The sequence below is a fragment of the Schistocerca americana genome, chromosome 7, assembly GCF_021461395.2.
Source record: "Schistocerca americana isolate TAMUIC-IGC-003095 chromosome 7, iqSchAmer2.1, whole genome shotgun sequence".
NCBI classification, from domain to species: Eukaryota; Metazoa; Arthropoda; class Insecta; order Orthoptera; family Acrididae; genus Schistocerca; species Schistocerca americana.
Window position 1 is genome coordinate 304,978,131 of NC_060125.1, and position 21,574 is coordinate 304,999,704.

Below are 21,574 nucleotides of genomic sequence, written 5' to 3' on the forward strand. Positions count from 1 at the left end.
TTCATTTAGAACCATCTTCAGATCTGATATTTAAGTTACAGGAGTAACCCGTCCAATTCAGCAACTTTCACATGCTACATGTGACGTAGCATGTGAAAGTTGCTGAATTGGACGGGTTACTCCTGTAACTTAAATATCAGATCTGAAGATGGTTCTAAATGAACCGAAACCGGTCATATGAATAATAAAAAAATTTGCAATCAAGACGGATTTAAAGTAACATAAAATCACTGATTGCTGTTATCCCATAAGATATTATGTCTGTTTTTGCATACTTTATAACACTCCAGCTCTCCACCTCTTGTCATAAATTGATCATTGGGATCGATGGCATTCACAGAAATATCACTCTGTTTCATGGTTACTATAGTGTAGTTAATGTATGTCCTAGATGCGCCAGCACAGTCTATGAATTAGTCGAAGATGTACTCGAGACGATGACCTTCATCTAATAAACTTCCTGCTGCTCGCCGCCTGTCATATACTAATGAAGGAACTAACTTTCCTCCGACAACACCACGACTGGGAGCTGCCACCACTGAACTTCAATGCTGAAGGCAGAATGGTGGCCTCTTGGGGTCCAAATTTCTATTCAACCCGTAGGTGGCTCCGGGTGCTGAATACTACCAGTGTAGGGAGGAGATCAACCGACCTTACGGTTGTGGACACCTGGTACATTGCCCATCGATCATCAAGTTGATACCACTTTTACTTGTATGGTCATGTAGCACACGAGTGGAGTGAGGGTCGCTGGGTGTTGATGAGGCTTATGAAGTACATGGCTCTGGTTTGGCATACTGCAGGTTGTGTTTTTTGTCTGATATATCTTTGTCTGTTGGAAGCCCGTATTTTCAGTGCAAATATAAGATAGTGGTAAATTACACAAAAATGCTAGGCACAAGGTCAGCTTCTAATAGTGGAGCATAAACGATCTGATTGAGGAAGTGTCACAGTTGTTAGAGGAAATTTCTCAACAGAACTTACGCCATGATGAATTGTTGGTTCAATCAAATTTTCGGGTTGCGCAGGGGCCATAGTCGGTTTCGAATGAATTTAAGTCACCAGGAGCAATGCACCGTATTTCAGTAGATCTTTTAGTAGCTACTCCAATCACACCCTTCTCTGGCAAAACAACAGAAGACGTGACAGTGTTCATTAATGATGTTTTGGCTGGAGCCAGAATGAGTAATTGGGCAGATGAAACTAGTATGTGGATGGCCAGCTTACACCTTATGTGTGAAGCCAACACGTACGTGGTGCATCACGAAACGCTGAGCAGGACACATACATTTGGACAATCATCGGAAGGTTTGCGTCTGAGATATCGTAAGCAGACTAGTGCTAAGTTTTTTTAGAGAAAAGCTGAGTAGGTTTACGTAGAAGGCAAATGAGACTGGAGACTTTGTCGGTCAGAATCCGTCAAGTAAATGAACAAACATACGAGATGACAGGGAAACTAGAAGCAGATCACTTCATACTTAAGGAGGCAGAAAACAGGAATCTCGATGTGTTTTTGAGAGGTATTCCTGTGCAGTTTTCGTTAAGAGTACGAATAGAATATCCGGAGCATTTGGCTAAAGAACTACGTGTTGCCAGCATTTGGAGAAAACAGATATTGCTATACGAGTACCCAACGATAAACGAATTTTTGTTTCTGAAAAGGATTGTTATCGTTCTGGGAAAAGGGCACTTGAAAGCGTAATGTAATCAACCGCAGTGTCACCGAAGTGGATGTTTTTGTCACAAGGCACACGAGTATGGAAATAAGAGGCAAATTAATGAAAATAAGTAATGGAAAACATTTGAATAAAACGGTGACGTTTCCTCCGTACATTCAGCTTACTGCAGACGCTAATACAGAGACGGATTGTGGTCCCATAAGATTTGCAAATGGTATAGATCATAAATTATTGGTCCATATCGGTGAACATGTTTATGTCATTAGTCTAGAGTTCATGGGCAGGAGAAGTCTAGCGATTCCATGGTATAATTTACCTGGAGTGGGAAACAATGATTTAGTATCACTGATGACAACACAGCTCGGAATTAGGATTGGAACTATAGAGTTTCGCGAGCACATGGAAGTGTTTTACAGCTATGGGAGAAGGGTATTCCACGATTCTCTTCCTGGAGAAGCATCATCCAAAAAATTAATCTTGCACAGCGCACAGATGACCTTGGTGGGAACTTGTATCCAGTGAGTCCAACAGCCGTAATTGTTTCAATGTTGCGCGGTACACCGACTGTTAAGGTGTCACGTACGTTAAAGATAATTATGCATGTCAAACTACCTGTTCGTACAAGGAAGCTGGTTTGGGTATCTGTAGTTTCCGATGGGTCACAGCCGTGATTACGTGTGGTTGAGTCACTGCCGAACATTGAAGCATTAGATGAAATGCAATGTTTGGTACGAAGAAGCGTTTGCAAGAGCAACCAATGTTAATGGGAAACTGATGATTGCGGTAAACTTTTAAAACTTCGGGACAGATAAAGAGGATCTCCGAAAATGATTAATTGTAGGGAGTTTAGAGATACTCGAGAATGAAGATATCGATGGATCGCGGGGTGTTCAAAGCATCAAATAAACTGTCACTGCGTCTGTACTACGTACCGAAGTTCGTCACTTGGAAGACAGTAACGGGAAACCTTGGAAACTTTGTTGTTAGGATATTCAGATTTATTTAGTTCAGATGGTCGACTACCAACCAGTACTATGAGACAACACTGCGTACCAACAATGATAATCCACTAGTCTATAGGAAACCATACGGAACAGCGAAACACCTACAGCCACTAATAGTCGTATTTGTAGATCAGCATTGCGATGTATTGTAATTGTACCTAAAATGTCAGTTGACGGTATTCGGAAGTATCTATTTTATTGTGACTACCGGTACTTGAACGCACAAACAACAGTAGCGGCATATCCGACCTCGAACATCACGGAAACATTATACAGCCTAGGGAGATGTAAATACTTTTCAATGATTGACCTTGGAAGTGGTTATCACGAACTGGAAGTGTTTACCGAAGACAAGCCCGAAACAGTTATCACAACACCTTCAGGTCATGAGCGATATCGAAGAATTCCGTTTGGATTGAAAAATGCTCTGGCTACATTTCGGCCCCGATCAAATGGAGTTCATCTTGTATTAAAACCAAAAACCTGTATGCACCTCTTACCGATATAATCGCGCATTCGAGAGCTCCGAAACATCCTGTTAAATGTCTGTATATAGTATTTAGTATACTGAGGACAGCACATCTTATAGTTAGTGTGAAGAAAAGCAATTTTTCTCACACACAAGTAAGTTATTTTGGTATAATCAGTGAAGATGGAATGATGTCGGTTCCTCGACTTAACTTCCGCCGTACATCATATTCAGACACCACAGATTTTTAAACAATTACTGTCTTTTATTGGACTATGTAACTTTTGTCGTTACATTTGTGAAGGGATTCGCAGAAATTGCGCAGTCCTTAAGAAAGTTGGTAAGAAAAGGTGTTAGTTTTGAATAGACGGTACAGTATTAGCGGAGGATAAAGAGTAAAAGTAGACCGGTACACAACACGCATAGGATACTTGCAGCAGGGAATTCCCCAAATGCTGCTAAAACAGCGCATAACTTAACAACAGAAGTAGAACAATATGCGCAGAGCAACAGTTATGTCTTAAATAGCAATCTAGAGAAAACAGAAATCTGATTAAGCAAACGAGAAGAAAATGTGGTACCACCTACATTGCTGGGGACGTTAACAAGTGGATCATATGATGCAAGGACTGAGGTCCAAACTTCACATGAAGCAGTCAATCACGCTAGTAATGGACAATTGAATGAAACATTATTAAATCCACAACAAATTTTGATGGCTTTACAGGATGCATAAAGAGACTTTCTAAATGGACTAAATCAAAATGGCTCTGAGCACTATGGGACTTAACATCTATGGTCATCAGTCCCCTAGAACTTAGAACTACTTAAACCTAACTAACCTAGGGACATCACACAACACCCAGCCATCACGAGGCAGAGAAAATCCCTGACCCCGCCGGGAATCGAACCCGGGAACCCGGGCGTGGGAAGCGGGAACGCTACCGCACGACCACGAGATGCGGGCGGACTAAAACATGGCATGCCTATAACCAGTATGAATATTACGCTGATCAAGCTGGACTGCATAAAAAATACAATTTCCAGTAGTAGGAATAAAAGCGCGATACCAGTGTTACACTATACATCTATATTCGATTAAATCGAATGCTATTGGGAAAGAGATACAGGTACAAACTCACGAACTATCAGTAGTTTCTAGATGGAGAGACGCTGATGTAATTTCGTCTATGGGTGATTTGAAATATGATATTAGAATGATTTTATTTGTCAAAATCGATGATACAAACGAACCACCAGTAATGTTAATTGCAGATGTTCGTAGGGAAAATGAAAGCAGTACAGTGAGAGAAACAGTGTTGCACACACAGCCAAAGTTCCAGAAATAGGAGGTCACTGGGCTTACTCTGTATTTGCACCTGAAACAGTAATTATCATTTGCTATAAGAACGGTAAACCAACCGGGGTAATGAAACTAGGATTGCAGTTCAATGGATTGATAATTAATGGAACCAGACGTGAAATATTAGGCAGGCATTTTCACCTTCTAGTTATCAACGTAGGTACAGCAATGATTAGTAGTAAGTAATGAAAGTGGAAAGTGTAACTAGAGTATGCAACCAGGACATAATGACAAATCACGTTAATTACTCTCACCAATGTTCAAGACATATGTTAAGAAGCAATTCAGAATACAGTTACAGAGTACTATTTTTCCTAAATACAAGGCATGTATCGACTAATTAGTAATAAGTGAAAGAAAAGGAAAATTCGGGGCTGATATTTTAAAGAGGAGGAATGTATTATGGTACAAAATAGTAAGGGGTAGAAATTAGAAAATAATTTATTAAAACTCACTCATATTGGCACAGGAAAATTAAGTCACGCCAGATGCAAAGGCAGGAGCAGGATGCAAGCCAGGTGGCTCAGGTCGCCGACTCATTACGACATCTTCTGTTGAGTGAGCAAACGCATTCAGCAGAATAGACACTGCGACAGAAAACCAAAGGAAGAGATACAAGCATATTCGTTAGCTCGCAAGACATGTTGCAGAAAACTGTACATCTTTCACAAGAGCGCACAGCGAGGAACTCACACAGCTGTTAAACAGCCTAGTAAGTGAATATAGCATCATGCCATCATTAAAAACTGAAGCTTGCTGCACAGTGTTATACCAACTCACTTTAAATATCCCGGTCCTCCAGCTCTCCTCATGAGTAAATCATTCGGATCGGCAGCGTTCACAGTAGTAGCACTCGATTTCATGATTACGATAGCGTAGTGAATCTGTATCCTAGATGATCCAGCACAGTCTCCGAACTAACCAAAGATGTACTCGTCTTCACCTGATTAACTTCATGGTGCTCTTCGCCTACTAATGGAAGAACTAACCGTTTTCTGACAACACCAAATAGCTGAGTACTGCCAGCACTGAAGAGAGCAACTGGGCCTCTCACTATGTCCAGAAATGTACATATTGTACGTGAGTATTTTAAAATAATTACGTACAATATCCGTGTTTCTGAACATACCTTATCATTTTGCTTCTACGGAGAAGATATTCACAACTGCGTAGCCAATACTAAACTTACGAAGACGACTGATTAAGTAGTCGAAACAAGTAAAGCACAATAAAATTTATTTGCAACCGATTACTGAATTTTGTTCTGGAAAAAGATAAATTCTTTCCTACTTTCCCAAATCAGTTGTCTTAAGGAAATGTTGAAGATGAGAATGAGCTTTCACTATTCTCTAATCATATTGTTAACTTTCCAAACACACAATCAGTTTCCAAACTTGATGATGAGCCAGTAGGCCTACAAGTTACTCCACAGGCAGTATCACTGGTACCTTACCGAGCATTCAAGTCATGGATCTGTTCAGGAGTCAGGAACGCAGAGGCAGCTGTCTACAGTGTTGGCGGCAACGTTTATTAGTTTCGAGGGGCATGAAAAGGAAGTAGTGGTTGAGAAGGGAGTGAGGTAAAGTTTTGGCTTATCGCCGATGTTATTCGATCGGTACAATGAGGAAACAGGAAAAGAATCCAAAGAAAAAGGTGGAGTTGGAATTAAACTTCAACGTGAAGAAATGAAACCATGTAAGTCTGTCAGAGACAGCCTGGAGCTTGGAAGAATCGTTGAAAGGAATGGACATTGTCTAGAAGGGAGGGTATAAGATGAACATCAACAAAAGCAAAACAAGGCTAAGGGAATGCAGTCAAATTAAATCAGGTTATGCAGAGGGAATTGGAGTAGGATACGAGACACTTACGTTAGTAGATATATCTCGATATTTGAGCAGAAAAATAACTGATAACGGCCGATCTAGAGAAAATATACAATGTAGACTGGCAATGGGACGAAAAGCTTTTCTGAAGAAGTGAATTTTATGTCAGAATGAACAGACACCATGTCCGTATAAGTATATAGTTCTGGCAATACCGGCCATGACGTTCATCTTTGCGGTTGCACACATATTCCCCGAACTCTTACGGGACTTGGTAAGAACGTCTTTTCCGAGTATTGAGTGTATTAGGGTGGAACACTACGAATGTAGTGTGTGGACATACAAAGTGAGAATGTAGGTCTCGCGGAAGGCGAGGGCGATATAGTCCCTGCAGTTGCACTATTCTCTCTGTTCATGGTGGCGCAGATGGACACAGCGTCTGTCATCCAAGCAGGAGATCCCGGGTTCGAGACCCGGTCGGGGCATACATTTTCACCTGTCCCCGTTGATATATATCAACGCCCGTCAGCAGCTGAAGGTATTAATATAATTCTACTACATAATAATGCTGAAGCTTAGGTGGGTAGTGCACGTAACTAATGAGGAAATTCTGAATAAAAATAGGGTGAAAAGAAATTTGTGACACAACCTGACTAGAAGAAGGGATCGGTTTAAATTACACATTCTGAGACGGAAGGGATCACCAATTTAGTAGTGGAGGGTAGAAACCGAACAGGGAAATCAGGTGATGAAACGTTGACCAGATTCGGGAGAACTGAGGCTGCAGAAGTTATTTGGACGTGAAGAGGCATAAAACGGATAGAGCAGCATGCACAGCGACATCAAACCAATCTTCAAGCTGAAGACTACAACAGTAATGCTAAAGTGAATGCCCTGAGCGAGTGGGTGAGAGAATATCCCCGGAGATTTACCAGCGCCAGGACTAATTTCTGCAAAGAGGACGACAAGAAGCAGCGGATGTATGACCTACAGCGTGGCAGCTATGTCAGAAGGCACAATGAATGGAAACTTATTAGTGACTTAGCCGTGGGGTCTCCCAGCAATTGTTCAAATGACTCTGAGCACTATGGGACTTAACATCTGAGGTCATCAGTCCCATAGAACTTAGAACTACTTTCACCTAACTAGCCTAAGGACATCACACACATCCATGCCCAAGGCAGTATTCAAACCTGCGATCGTAGCAGTCGCGCAGTTCCGGAGTGAAGCGCCTAGAACCACAAGGCCTCCACGGCCGGCCCAGCAAAAGTAGGCTGTGGGAATTGATGCGCTGAATCCGTCGCATTTCATCGCTTGACTCCACTGGAACAGCAGAAGATTGCGTTAGCTGACCTGTGATCCTGCCTCGGTGCTGAAGCGACGTGGATTCACAAATGTTTCGAGATGCTATGGTAAATGTTTTATTTCCTCCTTGCTTTCTCCGTCATGGGTTATTTTGATTCCACTGTAGCAGAATTCCTCATATCCGTCTACTTCGTGATCACCACTGTTGATGTTGCGTTTTTCGCTTCTCTCACTTCTGCTTGTGATCTTTTGCATTTCCTTTATGCTTTCGCCTTCTTTAAAGGCAAAGAGAGAAGATGAAGCGGTAGCCCATCATAGAGCCTATGCCTACCGTCATGTATTTTATGACTTTCAGTTGTTAAAAAACAGAGGATGTTTTCTGGTACCAGTGGGAGGAAGGAAGGTTTCGTGTTCAGATAGTGAACGAGGGAGAAGCACGCCATTTTTAGCGAGTAATTGTAGACCGCCATTTTGGGGTCGCTATGAATGAGTGAGGAGTATGTATTTCATATGTGCACCGTTTAGAAAAATACAGTATTGTTTTATTAACAGAAAGCTCGTGTGAGTTGTTATTTCAAATAGTACAACAATTACAAGAACTGAAGCCCACCTGTGTACTTTGGAAAATTACGAAGATTCGATAAGCTTAATGGGAACACGGTCAAGACTTCAAAGGTGAACACGGCGACCAAACGTAGCATTATAATGAATGGTAAGCACAAATCTACAGCGGAGAAAGAAACTACATCGCCCTGTAAAATAATAAGAACTAATACGAACTTATTTCCAGGCATAGCTCAGCTTATTGTGCTTGTCATTCATGCCGAAAAATTAATCTCATTAATTCAATACATTTTAAAAAGCCACGCATTTCAACATTTTATTATCATCTATTCCATTATTTTATTGTATTATATGCTACTTCTCATTACCTGGGTCTTTTTCAGGCTTACTCTCAATCCATATTCTGTACTCATTAGTCTCTTCATTCCATTCAGCAGATCCTTCAATACTCCTTCACTTTCACTGAGGACAGCAATGTCATCAGTAACCACTATCATTCATATACTTTCAGCGCGAATTTTAATACCACCCCCCGGAACTTTGTCTCTTCCTCCATTGCTTCTTCGATGTAGAGGTTGAACAGTAGGGACGAAAGACTGTATCCGCGTCTTACAACCTTCTTAATCCGAGCCCTTTTTTCTTGTTCATCCAGTCATATCGATCCGTCTTGGTTCAGGTACATACTGTGTATTGCCAGGTTTTTCCTATAGCTACTATTTTTGTTAGAATCTGAACATTTTGCCCCATTTTACATTGTCGAACGATTTTCTAGGTCGACGATTGCTCTGAACGTGTCAAGATTTTCCTTCAGTCTTGCGTCTACTGTCAAACTAAACGTCCGAATCGCCTCTCTGGTACCTTTACATTTCCTAAAGCCGAACTGGCTCCTGTAAGTTATTCTTGTCCGTGGCCTGGCTGCATGAATTTTTAAGGTGACTGTGTGGTACTACTGGCACTTATTGGCCCTTACTATATTCGGAATTGAATGAATGATATTTTTCCGAAAGTCTGAAAGAAAGTCGCAGTCTCATACATTGTACATAGCAACTTGAATAGTTGTCTGGTTGCCACTTCCCCCAATGATTTTAGAACTTCGAATGGGATGTTGTCTATCCTTTCTGCCTTACATGATCGCAAATCTTCCAGAGCTCTATTAAATCGTGAGCTTAATACTGGATCCTATATGTCTTCCTTATCTACCCCTATTTCTTCCTCTATCTCGCCATCAGACAATTCCTCATCTTCACTGAGAGCTTCAATGTACTCTTCCCACCCATCCGCTCTTCTGTATTTGACAGTGGAACTCCCATTGCCGTCTTAATGTTACTTGCCTTGGTTTTAATTTCAGCGAAGGTTCTCCTGTATTTTCTGTAGGCCGAAACAGTCGTAATGACGATCATTTGTTTTTTGATTTCTATACATTTTTTTCTGCAGCCATTTGACCTCAGCTTCCCCGCAGTTCCTGTTTACTTATCTTGCTGTATTTCTGTCTTTCTCGATCTATTGAAGTATTTCTTCTTTTTCCATGGTTTATTTGCAGTTACTTTATCTGTAACTATGTTTTGCTGTTCTTACTAGCAACCTTCAAAGGCGTCTTTTCATTCATCATTAATTCAGTATCCCACTTCCTTCCGCACTGATTCTTCTGGACGATTGCCTTAACCTCAGTCTGATCTTCATTATTGCTAAATAGTATTTTAATATGTTCCTTGGTACGCCTTAGAATACAATACCTGATTTCGAAATCTCTCTCTGACCATGATGCAATCCAGCTGGAGGCATCACGTATCTCCAGTCTTTTCCAAAAATACTTTCAACTGTTGTGATTGGTGGACCGAGTATTAGCTACTACCATCCCATATTTGTTTCAGAATGATAATAAAGCCTTCGAAATATAAGATGTGATTTTATTTCAGAATTTTTTTTCTCTGATGAAAAAATGAACCAGTTTCTGGAGGACAAGACTGGATCTGTGAGACGCAGGAACAATGAAAAGTTCTATGAAGATAGCGTAGTTGAACGAGTCATGTATCCTTTATCAGGAAAATTTGGTCTGTAGGAGGAAGCAAAGGAAATGGGCGCAGGAAATGAGGGCATTAATGTTAATGAGCGATGCGTCAAGATCAGTACTATCGGAATTGGAAACTCGACTTCTTCCTGAACTGTAGGAATGAAGTACATATTTGAGCACAATTCTACACAATGGCACAAGGCCAATCTGCGACTATATGATTAAATGACACAAGAACTGATGTTCTGACTGGCCAGGGAATTCCCCAAACATAAACACAGTTGAAATAGCTGGTAAGGACTGAACAGGGATATTGGAAAGGGAGATGTACACACAAACATGGTCAGGCTCCCGGAAAAACTTGTCAGGGCTGTAACCACCCCACAAAAAATGTTATAATGAAAATGTACCAAGCGTAAACTCCCCACAAAAATAATAATTAAATGAATTTTTAAAAGTATTGTAACCTCTGAACAAAATTAATTTTAATGTAATCTCTGAATAAAATTGGCTCCCATTTATGATCTCTATGCTGAAATGCATTCACATTTAATGTAACCACAAAATTCAGTTCGTAAATCCGGAAATAATAAAAAAAAATTCAGTAACCTGGTAAATTTTATGAGGACAGCAGCGCTGCCCTTCGGCCCTGTATTCTGAATAAAAAAAGCAAAAATTCTTACCTCAATAAAAACTGCGAATATATCTGCTCTTATGTAGAAATTTTTCGACTCAGCTTCGTGCAATTCTGGCGTATTTTTTTTTTTTTCTTATTCTTGGAAGGAATGATCATGCATTGGAAATATTCTTTAAATTGAAATGAATGCTTTTCTTTAAAAAGTTACTTTATATTATAAAAATTATTACTGGGGTCATTTTTTTAAAAGAAACTAATGACAGTCAATATACATTACTAGATATGCGCAAGGCTGCTTCTTTACCTTCTACAATAATACTCATCCTCCTGAGTTCCGACCAGAGCAGACTGCCGACATGCGCAGGCACGCACCGACTACTGTCGACTACCGCATACTACTGAAGACTAAAGCCGACTGACTACTACTGCATACCGACTGACGCCGACTAGCGACAAGCAACAACTAACTACATACTACTCTCTGGTCAGAGATTCTGCCATGCCTCGCCCATCGCCGGCAACGCATACGTCTTACATAACCCTCCACTGTGAGGGCAAAAATTTGGCAGCGATGGTGAGTCAACTGGACTTGCCATGAGCAACAAATTTTTCCTAATTAACTAAGTTTACAATCACTATATATATATATATATATATATATATATATATATATATATATATATATATATCTGCAGAACATGAAATAAAATATAGTGCACATGCACTGAGTACTGAACATATCAGGCAATGACAAAATGTATACACAGTGAGTACAAGACATATTAACAAATGGCAAAAGTGCACAGACACTGTAGTACTGAACATATCAGGAAATCACAAATGTATAGGCAATGAGTACAAATCATATTGAGAAATGACAAAAGTGCACACGCACTGTGGTTCAGAACATATCAGCAAATCACAAAATGTATACGGAATGAGTACAAATCATATTAACAAATGACATAAAGTGCACACGCACTGTAGTTCAGAACATATCAGGAAATCACAAAATGTATATGTTGTGTCTAGACAAGACAGCCTAGACACAATGAGAGGAAGCCGAAAGGCACGCGCTAATTTAAAGCAGGGTGCTTGAGGTCTGAAACAGGATACGTTATGAATGCTATAAAGAAAAGTACGTAGCTTCTGGAATACTTAACTTTAATCCATCCTTTTGGTGCATCTGGAGATAGTGGCGATACAAGTGAGACTCTTTAGATACATGCAATGTTACTAATGGCGCCTTGCTAGGTCGTAGCCATGGACTTAGCTGAAGGCTATTCTAACTATCTGCTCGGCAAAGGAGCGAGGCTTCGTCAGTGTAGTCGCTAGCTACGTCGTCCGTACAACTGGGCGAGTGCTAGTCCGTATCTCGAGACCTGCCTTGTGGTGGCGCTCGGTCTGCGATCACACAGTGGCGACACGCGGGTCCGACATGTACTAATGGACCGCGGCCGATTTAAAACTACCACCTAGCAAGTGTGGTGTCTGGCGGTGACACCACAGTATACGCAATGAATACAAATCATATTAACAAATGGCATAAAGTGCACACACACTGTATTTCAGAACATATCAGCAAATCATGTTAACAAAATGACAAAAGTGCATACGCACTGTAAAACTCTTTAGCATTTTTACAACAAATAAACGTATCAAGGAGTGAAATAAAGTGCACATGCACTGTAGAAGTCTTTAGCATTTTTACATAACATATCATGGAGTGAAATAAAGTGCACACGCACTGTAAAAGTCTTTAGCATTTTACATAACATATCATGGAGTGAAATAAAGTGCACACGCACTGTAAAAGTCTTTAGTATTTTTACATAACATATCATGGATTGAAATAAAGTGCACATGCACTGTAGAAGTCTTTAGCATTTTTACATAACATATCATGGAGTGAAATAAAGTGCACACGCACTGTAGAAGTCTTTAGCCTATTTAGGACAACTGATCTTGTTAACAAATGAAATGAAGTGCACACGCACTGTATATGTCTTTATCATTTTACAAGATCTAGGAAAGGAATGGGAAGGATTGCATCATGGTTGTAGCACATTAGGTTGCAGGCAGCTGCACTGAAAGTCCATATCTTTCTATAGAAGCACAACACCAAGTGAGACAATCTGAAGTTCTTTTCCTTGAAGTATTAATCAGTGTAGCCAAGACACTGAAATGTCGTAGTAATATTCCATGTTATCATTTTAGTAGTACATTAGGTACACCAAACAGTGGGACCATAATAAGATCTCCATCACTCAAGGTGGTGGATAGCATGTCGTGTCAACACCATACAAGCTCAAATTTACTACACCTACCTTTTTCTCTATTAGATAAATAATGTGTGCGTAGTAATATCTACTGTCCAATGTGAAAATCACTGCGTGTACAAACCTGTTTTTGCTGTCTTCTCCGGCGCTCTGCGGCACGTTTGATGTTTGTTCAGCGCAATGTCAATTATTTCATGGTGTCGTAGTCGACGAGATGTAGGAAAGGTTACTAATTCTTTAATTGTGTTAGGTGGTACAACATTTTTCAGTATAACAGACGGAGATAGCATAGTAGATTCATTTGGTATGGAATTAATTACATCCTGGAATGAGAGTATGTGTGTGTCCCAATCAATATGTTTTTTATGGCAGTATATTCTACACAGTTTACCAATTTCTTTAATTAATCGTTCACAAGGGTTCGAAGAAGCATGGTACCTGGATATATAGACCGGAAAAGTATTTCTAGCTCGTAACATACGAGTCCATATAAGAGATAGAAACTGTGGTCCATTGTCGGAAATTACTTTCAACACAAGCCCTACATGAAATAGAAAATGTTTTACAAATGCTTTCGATACAGTTTTATCAGTAGCAATGCGTAACGGAGTGAAGGTAACAAATTTTGAAGTGAGTTCAACAGTGACAAAAATGTAGCAAAAACCTCTATTAGTTCTGGGAATCGGACCCAAAATATCTACAGCGGCCATGTGTCTCAATTTAACAGGTACAGTGGGGTGTAATGGAGGAATATGTGAAGTCGTATCTGACTTAGCTTTCTGGCAAATTTTACATGACGCTAAAACTCGTCGAATACGTTTCTCCATGTTGGTAAAATAACAACAGTTCTGTCTCAATATAAGAAAACATTTTCTCGCTCCGTAATGTGCATAACTTAAATGAGTATACCAGATTAATTTGTTAACAAGTTCGTCAGGAATGCATAGTAATCAATTGTTGCTGTCAGGATGAGAGCGGCGAAACAGAATGTCATTGCTTACAGTGTGATGGTTTCTAATGGTAACATTATTCCTATCTTGCCAAAGGTGTTTAATTTCTTTCCACACGTTGTCTTTTTTCTGCTCTTGTGCTATGTCTTGTAATGACGACCAAATGAAATTTTCAAATGCAACTTGTTGAATGTACATGACGCTGAAATTTGCTTTGCAGAAGTTGGTTGCCATGTCTTGCTGATTGTTGCTCAGAGAACGGGATAGTGCATCTGCTACAATATTTTGTGTGCCGGGAATGTGAACAATTGTAAAATTAAATTCCTGTAAATAAAGTTTCCATCTACTTAACTGTCGTGTGTAAATTTAGCCGAAAGTAAAAACTGTATCGCTCTATGGTCTATTTAAACGGTCGTATGTCTTCCATAAAAAAAATGCCGAAATCTCGTAAATGCCCAAACAACACATAATGTTTCAAGATCTGTAACAGAATAATTTCGTTCAGCGGGTGACAGAATACGACTCGCAAAGGCGATGTTTTTAATTACTGTAGTGCCATCTTCTTTAATTTCCTGGAAAATGTGTACGCCTAGAGCGGTATTAGAACTGTCGGTGGCAATGGAAAAATTTCTAGTAAGATCTGGGTGCGATAAAAGTGGTGCATTCAACAAAGCATGTTTCAGATTGACTAATTCAGACTATTGGTTTTTCATGTAAAAGTATGTCTCAGATGTCGTCAAAAGTAATAACATTTTCGTGTACAAAATTCTCTGTGTCAAAAGTATTGCTTGCGTTACTAGAAGATGCAACCTGTACTGTATTTAGTCAAATTCTATCCGACGTGCTATTATTTGCGGGAGGATGCTGTGGCATTTCGACTATTTGTACTGTTCTGTTATTTCTTCCTGACGTATTGCGTTCGGGATGATATCTACTGTCTGGTTCATTCATAATAATAAGTTGTTGCGGATGATTTTGCTGTTGGTAAGACCGTCTGTTATTAAATGTACGCTGAAAATTGTGCTCATTACTTTGACGTCTGTCATGATAGTCATTTCTATACGGTATATTGCGATAGAAATTTCAATAGTGTGTTTTCTGTACTTACTTATTTCCTTGTTGCTGTGCATTACTATTTGTTGGAGCTGAAGCTATACGTGCAGGTGGCGAAACATTAAAGCTTGGTTGACCTTGCAGACTGCATTGTTGGTTAGGTGTGCTAACCGGCTGGTTTTGTTGCTATTGCGGTGAAAAACCTCTATTGTTACAAAAATGCGTTCGCTGATAGTTTTACACATACTGATGATTAACTTTTTGTCTGTTATTAAAGTTCTCGTGGTTGTCATTTCTGGAGCGTCTAATAAAAACTGTCACTTTCGGTATAACTTGTCTTATCGGGTTCTCTTTACTCATTCTTAATCCTAGATAGGGCGATAGTTAAAGAGCTGTTCTGATAAATATAAAGGATAGTAGAAGAAAAGGCAGCAGTGCAGAAAACTAAAGATGAAACAGCACTACTACGGCTCGGGGCCCTATGCACGCTATGGCACATATCCATTAAAGTGTAATGAATCCGCTGAGATCATTACGCGCTGCAAATAAATTTTAGCTTCTGCGTTACAGGCAATGCTGGTGAAAATTCAAAAGCAAATTGCTGTATCCAGATCAATTCTAGTTTCTGCATTACAGGCAATGGCGGTGAAAGTACAAAAATAAATTGTCGTATCCGTTTCAAAGCGTGTACCTGTGCTCTGTCATTTTTAAATACCTTAGATTTTTTTACACATACAAATTGCTTATAATCAACGTTGTCGCCACTGAATGTGTGAACAGGTTCACGAATGCATAAGAATCTGTTTGTCTGTGTATTTTCGGATTTTAAGTCGCGTAGTCTCTGTAAATTACTTAAGTTATACTGGCTGTGTGAGTGTGACAAATGTTCGGAATGTGCCGTATGAAGTGACGTGTTATTGACTGAAATATTTTTCATTTCTGTCGCTTTAATACGTTCGTCAATTTGGTTGTTCTGTTGTTCACATTTTTTATCGACTTCCGTATCCACAGTGTGTGAAAGTTCTGGTGACTTTAAATTATACTCTTCGTGTAACTGTGTCGCATTTTCAGAACATTGTTCAGCGACTGCATTAATTTCATCTCTAAGTGATTCTGTTTTGCCTACACGTGTACTACTTAATTCTTGTACAACAGATGTAATTTCTTCATTACTGTTCCTAGCATGAGCCTTACTTTCCTCACATAATTGTTCTTTCGTGTCGTGACGTTGCACGGTAACAGCTGTAATCTGTTCACTAACTTGTTTGTTCTGTTCTTTGAGGTTGTCGTGTTTTTCGTTCGACAGTTTGAAACTTTCATTAAATTGTTTGCGCGATTCATTAAGTTGTTTGAAATGGTTATCAATTTTTTCACTAAGTTATTTGAAATATTCGTCTTCTTTTTCATTTAGTCGTAGTAATAATGCGATAACTTGATCTCAGCCAAAATTATTGGCTCTATTCTCTGTACTGTGTGATGGTGTATCTACAATTGTCACGTTTTGTGTAACCATTCGGTCATTTTCTGATTCTCGAAAATGTTTGCTAATCGGATGTGCACTGTTGATCACTAAATCGGAATTAAAGAAATCTGACGTATTCTGATTACACTGTTCATTTTGATTAGAAAAATTTGTCTGTTCGTCACGTAAATTTTGCAAACCGGGTGTGTCAAACTGGGCAGCATTCATTGTAACATAACATGCCGCATCATCAATTGTCGTTAAATTAACAGAGGACGCAATTGAATTTATTTGCTCATCACTAGAATAAAAATCAATATTAGTGGTCGGTACGCACTGATTGTCTACAATTAGGGGATTATCATCATTACACTGAGTGTCGCAAATACTATTGGTCAAATTATTCGAGTCGGCTATTTCACTCATTACACATCGCGATGTACTGTTAACAGTTTTTAGCGTCATTTTTCGCAAATCAGAATTAAACACAAATGAAATAAAGTCAATTCAAAAAAAGTAACAAACACAATTAACAGAGAGCAACATATTGCCGATGATCTGTGAAAGAAAGAGTGACAAATTAGTAAATGCGTTGCGCCAGATGCAAACTATGTTTAAGTAAATAAGAGCAGATATATGACTACTTGTCAGAAGATTCACAAAGAAATACGATCCTGGCAGGGTCGCCAAGTGTAACCTCCGCACAAAAAATGTTATAATGAAAATGGACCAAGCGTAAACTCCCCACAAAAACAATAATTAAATGAATTTTTAAAAGTATTGTAACCTCTGAACAAAATTAATTTTATTGTAATCTCTGAACAAAATTGGCTCCCATTTATGATCTCTATGCTGAAATGCATTCACATTTAATGTAACCACAAAATTCAATTCGTAAATCCGGAAATAATAAAAAAAAATTCAGTAACCTGGTAAATTTTATGAGGACAGCAGCGCTGCCCTTCGGCCCTGTATTCTGAATAAAAAAAGCAAAAATTCTTACCTCAATAAAAACTGCGAATATATCTGCTCTTATGTAGAAATTTATCGACTCAGCTTCGTGCAATGCTGGCGTATTTTTTTTTTTTTTTTTTTTTATTCTTGGAAGGAATGTTCATGCATTGGAAATATTCTTTAAATTGAAATGAATGCTTTTCTTTAAAAAGTTACTTTATATTATAAAAATTATTATTGGGGTCATTTTTTTAAAAGAAACTAATGACAGTCAATATACATTACTAGATATGCGCAAGGCTGCTTCTTTACCTTCTACAATAATACTCATCCTCCAGAGTCCCGACCAGAGCAGACCTCCGACATGCGCAGGCACGCACCGACTACTGTCGACTACCGCATACTACTGAAGACTAAAGCCGACTGACTACTACTGCATACCGACTGACGCCGACTAGCGACAAGCAACAACTAACTACATACTACTCTCTGGTCAGAGATTCTGCCATGCTGTAGAACACCTGAACTCGAAAATGTCTCGAGAAAATTCGTAATGAATATGCCAAGGAGAATTAAAGATTTAATCGCTGCTAAATACTGAACATTTAGCTCATCTTTGTACCGTTCAGGAAAATTTTGTGTTTTACATATTTCTTTTTACTTTAAAATAGTTTAATAATTCCAGAGAAACGTAATACTAGTGATATATTCCATCGAAAACGGTAGAATAAAGTGGCATAAGAAAACCGTCGTGCCCATTCACTGAATATAATAATTTGACGGCCCCCTGTAAATATTGCAATATGCTTCTTGGTTCGATATTTAGAGCTGAGAATGTCGTATGACGTGCCACTTTGAAAGAAATAAGCCTAGAGCCTTGTAACAGTACAGTGTTAGCATTGCGGTTTGTTCGGGGAAATTCTGAGAGAATCGGTCTATAAAGAGCAAGAGACATATTTCTTGGTGCAGCCGAAAGGATCCACGGCCGGCACCTCTTTTTCTTTCGGCGAGAACGGAGCCTGATACAAGGAATATTTCTGTACGTAAGATGCTGCGGCCCTTTTCCTGACGTCTCGCCATGGAAACGCACGAGCTAGCCGAATATTCCGTGACAGACGCTGGAGCGAAAGTAATCGAGCAGTCAGGCAGGCCCTCCGGGGAAATCAGGGGCGTCGGCGGAGTCTGCGGCGGGGGCGGCGGCGGCGGTAGAAGCGCCGTCGACGTCGCCCGCTGACCAGGTGAGCGGGCGCGGGGCCGCGACCCAAGGGCGCCCGCTCTTCTTGCCGCAGCGGCGATCTGCACAGTGCCGTCTCGGCGGCTAGCTGGGTTGTCCGAGCGTGGTGTTTCCGACCCTTTTGTAGGTGTCGCAGGTAGCGCCCGACTTCTGATCAAGCCTTTTTGCACCGACCGTTTTCCATCCATAGCTGATCTGCGCCAGTCGTTCTCCAGCAACTGATGTGTTGTCCCCGGCAGTCAGGCAATGCCCTCGCCGGTAGCCTACGTTTCCGTACAGATTCATAGACCTAATCTACAAGAGTTATACAGGGTGGTCCATTGATAGTGACCGGGCCAAATATCCCACGAAATAAGCATCAAGCGAAAAAACTACAAAAAACGAAACTCGTCTGGCTTGAAGGAGGAAAACAGATGGCACTATGGTTGGCCCGCTGGATGGCTCTGCCATAGGTCAAACGGATATCAACTGCGTTTTTTTTAAATAGGCACGCCCATTTTTTATTACATATTCGTGTAGTACGTAAAGAAATATGAATGTTTTAGTTGGGCCACTTTTTTCGCTTTGTGATAGATGGCGCTGTAATAGTCACAAACGTATAAGTACGTGGTGTCACGTAACATTCCGCCAGTGCGGACGATATTTCCTTCGTGATACATTACCCGTGTTAAAATGGACCGTTTACCAATTGCGGAAAAGGTCGATATCGTCTTGATGTATGGCTATTGTGCTCAAAATGCCCAACGGGCGTGTGCTATGCATGCTGCTCGGTATCCTGGACGACATCATCCAAGTGTCCGGACCGTTCGCCGGATAGTTACGTTATTTAAGGAAACAGGAAGTGTTCAGCCACATATGAAACGTCAACCACGACCTGCAACAAATGATGATGCCCAGGTAGGTGTTTTAGCTGCTGTCACGCCTAATCCGCGCATCAGTAGCAGACAAATTACGCGAGAATCGGGAATGCTACATCAACATCGATAGCACCCGTACCATATTTCTATGCACCAGGAATTGCGTGGCGACGACTTCGAACGTCGTGTACAGTTATTCCACTGGGCACAAGAGAAATTACGGGACAATGGCAGACTTTTTGCACTCGTTCTATTTAGCGACGAAGCGTCATTCACCAACAGTGGTAACGTAAACCGGCATAATATGCACTAGTGGGCAACGGAAAATCCACGATGCCAGGCACTTAAATCTGATTTGCTGAGTATCCATGTAGATGTAGTCAAGTGGGACATCAGCGACCTTGGCGGGTTATTGTATGGTGCGGCATTATGGGAGGAAGGATAATTAGCCCCCATTTTATCTTTGCCAATCTAAATGGTGCAATGTACGCTGATTTCCTACGTAACGTCCTACCGATGTTATTACAAGATGTTTCACTGCATGACAGAATGGCGATGTACTTCCAACATGATGGATGTCCGGCACATAGATCGCGTGCGGTTGAAGCGGTATTGAATAGTATATTTCATGACAGGTCGATTGGTCGTCGAAGCACCATACCATGGCCAGCACGTTCACCGGGTCTGACGTCCCCAGATTTGTTTCTGCGGGGAAAATTGGAGGATATTTGCTATCGTGACCCACCGACAACGCCTGGCAACATGCGTCAGCGCATTGTCAATGCATGTGCGAACATTACGGAAGGCGAACTACTCGCTGTTGAGAGGAATGTCGTTACACGTATTGCGAAATGTATTGAGGTTGACAGTCATCATTTTGAGCATTTATTGCATTAATGTGGTATGCGTTCTCAGAAATGATAAGTTCACAAAGGCACATGTATCACATTGGAACAACCTAAATAAAATGTTCAAACGTACCTACGTTCTGTATTTTAATTTAAAAAACCTACCTGTTAGCAACTGTTCGTCTAAAATTGTGAGCCATACGTTTGACTAATACAGCGTCATCTATCACAAAGCGAAAAAAGTGGTCCAAGTAGAACATTCATATTTCTTTACGTACTACACGAATAGGTAGTAAAAATGGGAGAACCTATTTTAAAAAACGCAGTTGATATCCGTTTGACCTCTGGCAGCGCCATCTAGCCGGCCAACCATAGCGCCATCTGGTTTACCCCTCCAAGGTAGACAAGTTTCGTTCATTGTAGTTTTTTCGTTTGACGCTTATTTCGTGAGATATTTGGCCCAGTCACGATCAATGGTCCACCTGTATAGACTGTGAGTAATGGAAATAATTACAACCAAAGGGAAGCCGTACTTCTCAAGGTTTGCAATCTTTACCAGGTACACAGTAAACATGGTGAAAATAGGAAGTGGTTGTACGTGAATTCCAAGCATCGTAAGCGCCGACACCGTTAAAAAATTGCAAATGGAATCTTACCCAGCTAACGAAGCAGACGTGCTGATTCAGAAAGGAATGCATGACAGCAGGAAAATTTAATGAAATGGATTCGCAGACTGAGAGTATGCATTGAAGTCAGCTGTACCTTTTTTGATTGATATGGAGTCGAATCCGGATTTCCCGCTTTTCGTGAGTGGTCGCCTTTACTACACAACTGGCCATTAAAATTGCTGCACCAAGAAGAAACGCAGATGATAAACGGGTATTCATTGGACAAATATATTATACTAGAACTGACATGTGATTACATGACGTATTCGTCGTCGTCCTAAGCAGACAATTTACAAAACAATTGAGAACATCTGCTGCAGACAAGAAGAAGAATACAGTGAAGAACACTGCTGCTACTGCACTTGTCGACGGACCTTGTGTCTTCTGTGGAGGCAGACTTAATTTTAGCATAGA

The 21,574-nt window shown here is 40.3% G+C and overlaps 1 protein-coding gene across 1 annotated transcript in view; it reads left to right on the plus strand.

Moving 5' to 3' along the window:
• The window catches only part of LOC124622893 (translation initiation factor IF-2-like), a 163,578-nt gene extending 144,703 nt beyond the window's left edge, over window positions 1-18,875 (plus strand). The window contains exon 3 of the mRNA XM_047148683.1: window positions 18,721-18,875. Within this exon, the coding sequence (XP_047004639.1) occupies window positions 18,721-18,875 (155 nt within the window). The remainder of the gene's footprint in view (window positions 1-18,720) is intronic.
• Window positions 18,876-21,574: the final 2,699 nt, after the last annotated feature.